Source organism: Phoxinus phoxinus (assembly GCF_949152265.1).
Source record: "Phoxinus phoxinus genome assembly, chromosome: 22".
Classification (NCBI taxonomy): Eukaryota; Metazoa; Chordata; class Actinopteri; order Cypriniformes; family Leuciscidae; genus Phoxinus; species Phoxinus phoxinus.
This window is the reverse complement of record NC_136897.1, coordinates 8,825,648-8,831,988: the sequence shown is the minus strand read 5'-3', so window position 1 is coordinate 8,831,988 and position 6,341 is coordinate 8,825,648. Positions and strand designations below refer to the sequence as shown.

Below are 6,341 nucleotides of genomic sequence, written 5' to 3'. Positions count from 1 at the left end.
AATGTAATTTTAACTGTGGTGTCACTGATGCATATTTGTTCGGAGAAGTCGAAGACAAATTTCCACTAAGGTGTACAATAAAGTCTAAATAAATAAATAAATAAAAATAACTGTATATATTTTGTTGATTTAATCTGAAAATTAATTGATTTATTTCATCTAAAAGATCTTGCCTACATATTGATTTCCCACTTTGAATAGCCTACTTGACAAGGAGGACATGGAATCTGAACAGATGACTATCTTATGCGGCTAACTTCCTCTACCCATTGCAGTGCTAAAATAATGGCCATTATTTCAACGGAAAAGACTGACAGGTGATCTGACGTTCTTTTTTAAAATATTGTATTTTGGGATGAATACAGCTGCACCTGTTTTGCCAACCCGATCTCACGGCAATTCGTACGAATTTTACGAGGTGGCTAATTCGTACCAATTCATACGACCTCACTCGTACGAATTTGTACGTTTTTTGCTAAATCGTACATATTTTACGATTTGCCAAAATCGTATGAATTCATACGAATGACCTACTCCTGACCCCGCCCCTAAACCCAACCGTCACGTGGGTTTAGACAAATCGTACAAATTCGTACGAGTGAGGTCGTACAAATTCGTACGAATTAGCCACCTTTTAATCACTCGTACAAATTCGTACGAATTGGTCGTGAGATAGCGTTGGTTTTGCCAGTTATTGGATCTTTGGATGCATCTGTGTATATCTGCATTGAGTCATCATACCTGGTTTCTATTGTTGTGTATTTTGTTCTATGCCTCTAGATTGTGCAATGTCTTTTGTTTCAATGTTTACTACAGAAAAACAAAATAACCATGGTGGGATGGCCGTCTTACTTATTGTTCTGCAGTATGCAATAGTGTCTATTCCCGTCTCTTTTGCCTCCTTTCCCACATTCCATCCAAAGCTACTGATATTAGTACGGCCATACTCCCAACATCTTCAAGTACCTTTTTTGTAGGGTGTGTCATTTCATGCCCCCTGCAGATTTGTCCAGTATGACATTATTAGTTTGAGCCTTATGATTTTGAATGGCATCTCTCCTACTTCTACTTGCAATGAGGCTACGGTGATGTCCTGAAAGCTCCACAACACAAACGTACGGGCCTTTGTCTGCACCCTATCCAAACTTGTCAGTGTGGTTTAGGCTAACTATTGAATCTGCCCAGAGCCACTCTGGATCTTCTTCTTCTTCTTCTTCTTCTTCTTCTTTTTTTTATTTTTTTTATTGGCGGTTAGCAACTATTTCTTGTGCATTACCGCCACCACTGGACTGGAGTAAGGAACGGGAGTTACTGACTATTCTGTACTGTTTTAAACAAACAAAATAAACAAAAAAAATAACAAAACAAACAAATAAACAAACAAAAACAACCAGATAAAGTAGATTTTATATCCTTTTAAAAAGGCCTGTACTTTTCAAAAAAGAAAGTAAGAAACCAAAAATGTCTCCTGAACTTTTTTCCAATAAGGTCTTAGTATCTAGAGACACTTTCTTTGCTTCCAGCTGAGTAACAAGCCTTTGCCTGATTACATGCTTTACTGTTTCAGGTGTATGGCTCTGGCAATACTCACAATTTCCATCACCATGCTTTCTCATTAAGAACATTAAGTCCGCCATGATTGTTTACTCTGAAGTCACGTTTGATCATGAGGGATTTTGCGAGATTTCCCGTCTGACCTGGGAATGCTCGGGAGTCAAATCGGTTTGTGTGTGATGAGTTGATTTTGCCGTGTGGTTGCGCACCACACACTGTACGACCAAAACTGTTAGACCCGTGATTTTTTTATCGCCGTGTGTGGGGTCTCTCAGGTTTGGAAAATCGGCCGACAATTTTAAAATCGTCCCGTGTGAACCAGGCTTATGTTACTGTTGCTACTTCCAACAAGCCATGGTGCTCTCATGGCACACATCATGTTCTCACACAGTGGAAAACACATGGTGGAGCAAAGAGGACACTGACAACGCGCCAGCAGACAGGACAGAGCAGGTTACTTTTGATATAAACAAAGTTTCAGCTTTCAAGTGTTGTCATTTTTAAGAAATTCAAACAATGAATACCATTTTGTGACTCTTTATTGTGTGGTGACAGATCACTGTAGCGCCTAAGTTCAAGTGGCTCGGGAACCGATAATCTTTTCCTACTAGTTTATTTATAGCACCAAATAAACATGAATGAACATCAGAAGGAATGTTGTTTCAACCGCAGAAAGACATCAATACAGACCATTTTTCAAGTTCAATTCCACTGGCGTTATGATTGGCGTCAGATTGCCTGTCAAATAAACTCCTGGCGAAGGATGAATTTTGGTCTGTTGTTCTAACGCATGGGTTTTCAGAAAGACGTGGGTCGGATCCAATTGCAACAAAAATACATTTATTAACAAACATAAAAAAGTGAATTCAGGCACAGGGAGACGTGGGTAAAACTAGAGTAAATCTATTCACGGAGCAAGGCAACATTAAACATTAAAACATTACACTCATACCACAGCCATATCACCCTGTAGCCCAAGACTGGTTGCCCACTGAAGCTGAGTTGAGCCTGGTTAGTACCTGGATTGGAGACCTCCTTGGAAAACTAGGTTGCTGCTGGAAGAGGTGTTAGTGAGGCCAGCAGGGGGCGCTCACCCTGTTGTCTGTGTGGGTCCTGATGCCCCAGTAAAGTGACGGGGACACTGTAACAAGCACCTGTCCGTCGGATGAGACGTTAAACCGAGGTCCTGACTCTCTGGTCATTCAAATTCCCATGTTACTTCTTGTAAAAGAGTAGGGCCAAATTCCCCCCATTGGCCCTCACCAATCATGGCCTCCTAATTATCCCCATCCATTGAATTGGCTCTGTCACTCTCTCTCCTCTCCACCTATAGCTGGTGTGTGGTGAGCGCACTGGCGCTGTTGTACTGTGGCTGCCATCGCATCATCCAAGTGGATGCTGCACACTGGTGGTGGTTGAGGAGAGATCCCTGACATGATTGTAAAGTGCTTTGGGTGTACAATTATAGATTACAACAATAAGCATTATAGATTTCTTAGGCGCGACAAAAGAACACCACAGACACAGTGTAACCACCATGGGAAAATCTCATAGTAAAACTGGGAGTTGTGAAAAATATGATACACCGGTGTTTTGCCAGATCAGAAGTTTATCTATGTATCATATTTTTACTCTTTTAATTAATTGTATAACTGTATCATATATCTCTTTTAATTTCTTTTATAACTGTTTTAATTTCCCTTGCTTTTATTTTGTGATTATTTTAATTCCTTGGTGTAAAGCACTTTGAATTGCCCATAGTGTATGAAATGTTCTATATATATATAAACTTGCCTATCTAAATGTCCCAGCCATCCATCCAGCCATCCATCCATCCATCCATCCACCGACTAAGGACAACACCAGACACTGAACAACAGGTGACACTTGATAATCAGTGTTGGTTAACAAGGGACAGGTGAGGGTAATGAATTGCTATGGAAACGTAATAATGGTAAGTGTTATGTGGAGAGCAGATGAACCCAAGCGCAGACAGTATGCAACACACAAAGTTTAATCAAAGACAAAAACAGGGAAAACAAAACCCACGAGGGGGCAAAACAGGACTGGAGGACAAAAATAAAGACAAACTACACTAAGACTTGACTGATAACTAGACTAACAAACAGCAACACACACTCACAATTCTCATTACACAGGATACAGACAAAGTACTCACAAGACTGTCACAGAGATTAACACGCAATGATTGTCAATGAACCGACACAGGACAGCAAACACAAGGGGATGATAAAGGGAGACACTAATGACAAGAACAGGTGAAGCTGACTAGACAATAATGAAGGCTAACGAGGAGAACAAGGGGGCGGGGTTAAGTGAGGAGACAACGCAAGCACACAGCCCAAACACAAGGCCATGTGCTTGCACACAAAACATGGGTCTGTCATGATCCTGCCTCAAGACAAGAGAAAAATCAAGGACACGAGGGCAGAATCATGACAGAACCCCCACCTTAAGGAGCGGCTACCAGACGCTCCTCAAGGGGACATCAAACACGGGACATGACAGACTGAGACATTGACACAAACCAACAAAACATGACGAACAACAGCAAAGGCATACATGAATAAACAACAACAGGGTTGGGATGACATATTAAAAATAACATACAAGGAAGGGGAGGCGGAGGAAACACAGGGTTCATGGAGGATGGTCCAGGGTGGATGGGAGGACTGGGGGTCTTTGGAATACGGGCAGAGGGCTTAGGGCGAGGAATCCGGGAAGACTTGGATGGGGAAACAGTCCGGGGCTTAGAGGTAACAGGGATGGCCGGGGAAACACACAGGGGAACTGCAGAGGTGGGCGCAGCAACAGACACCGACACAGAGGAAACAGAAGACGGAGAAACAGGAATCCTGACCGGGGGAACAGCAGGGAATGGAACAGGGCACATGACAGGGGGTGTAGAAGGCGACTGTGGAGCGGGAGCCGGAACTGGGTTCTCAGAAGCAGCTTCAGAACCAGTGCTGCCCAAAGCAGACTCAGAACAAACGCTCCTCATATCAAAGTCTGAATCTGCGATGTCCGCAGCAGACTCTGGAACGGCGTCGACAGAAGCTGACTCTGGAACAGCGTTCACTGAAGCTGACTTGGGATCAACGCTCTCAGACGCAGTTGGCTCGAGGCTAAAAGACATGGCAGTTCTGGTAGGAACATCCAGGATCTTGACAAGACTAGACAAATATTCAGACAAAGTTTTGGCAGCAACGACAACTGGCATCTCTTGACGAGCTGATACAGCCCGCAGTACCGCTTCTGCAGCAGAGTCGGCCGCAGCTCTCTCTTCAGCCAGCTCAGGAACAACTCCCTCCAACGCAGACTTAGAAACTGCGCTCTCTGCAGCAGGTTCAGGAACAGCTCCTCCTGCAGCAGACTCCGGAACCTCGCTCACAGCAGCAAGCTCGGGAACAGCGCTCTCTGTTGCAGCGGCGAGTGGGAGAACGATCGCAGACTCAGGGGAAGACAGAGACGGAGGACGGAAAGCTCCCCTCTTCCTTCTCTTTCTTCTTGGCCGCGGAGCAGAAGCCGTAGCCGGACTTGTGACCGGTAAGGGGGGCGCAGCGGAGGCCATTGCAGGAACTGTGGAGCCCACCGCAGGCAGGGAGGATTCGGTGGAGGACGACTCCGATGCAGACTCCCACGACAGACGTCTTCCACGCTTTCCGCAAAGACTGATGGACACGGATGGTGTCTCAGGAGTCGTGGTGGAACAAGCCTTGTCCCCAAGCGTCGTGACAGCCAGAATGCGACCCTCCGGGATCACAGCCAGAATGCGACCCTCCGGGATCACGGGCAGCATGCCAGGCGATGAAGACACGGTGGGACCCCGCAGCTCCTTCTGAGACAAACAGTCCACCACGTCGCGGAACGGGCGATGGACCAATCTCTCCCGTTCAGACAGAGGAGGAGGGACATTGAGACCCGCGATGAGGTAGCGATTGACCAGGATCTCCGGTAAGAAAAACCTCCTCTCCTCCACGACCTGGGCATACTTCCTCAGGGTTAACTCACCCTGGGGAGGGAAAGGAAGCTTGCCCTTTATGCTGTCGGCGATAGCTGACTGCCACCATAGTTCCTGGTCAGTCGGTTGTAGAATAGTGGGAAAAGACACACTGTCTGCTGGGTTCTGTAATGGCCGGTTCATTCTGTTATGTGGATAGCAGATGAACCCAAGCGCAGACAGTATGCAACACACAAAGTTTAATCAAAGACAAAAACAGGGAAAACAAAACCCACGAGGGGGCAAAACAGGACTGGAGGACAAAAATAAAGACAAACTACACTAAGACTTGACTGATAACTAGACTAACAAACAGCAACACACACTCACAATTCTCATTACACAGGATACAGACAAAGTACTCACAAGACTGTCATAGAGATTAACACGCAATGATTATCAATGAACCGACACAGGACAGCAAACACAAGGGGATGATAAAGGGAGACACTAATGACAAAAACAGGTGAAGCTGACTAGACAATAATGAAGGCTAATGAGGAGAACAAGGGGGCGGGGTTAAGTGACGAGACAACGCAAGCACACAGCCCAAACACAAGGCCATGTGCTTGCACACAAAACATGGGTCTGTCATGATCCTGCCTCAAGACAAGAGAAAAATCAAGGACACGAGGGCAGAATCATGACAGTAAGTATAGAAACAAACAAGGCAGCTATGAAAACAAACTAAACACTGGAAGTGAACACCAGGAATAATAGTAATTGAAAATGCACTTCAAAATAAGAGTCCTTAAACACAAAAGGG

The 6,341-nt window shown here is 44.9% G+C and overlaps 1 protein-coding gene across 1 annotated transcript in view; it reads right to left on the bottom strand.

Annotated features, from left to right (window-relative positions):
- LOC306991003 (uncharacterized protein) overlaps window positions 1-5,728 on the bottom strand; it is a 538,544-nt gene extending 532,816 nt beyond the window's left edge. Inside the window, exon 1 of the mRNA XM_079598420.1 lies at window positions 2,115-5,728. Within this exon, the coding sequence (XP_079454546.1) occupies window positions 4,064-5,719 (1,656 nt within the window). The 5' untranslated portion in view covers window positions 5,720-5,728 and the 3' untranslated portion in view covers window positions 2,115-4,063. The remainder of the gene's footprint in view (window positions 1-2,114) is intronic.
- Window positions 5,729-6,341: the final 613 nt, after the last annotated feature.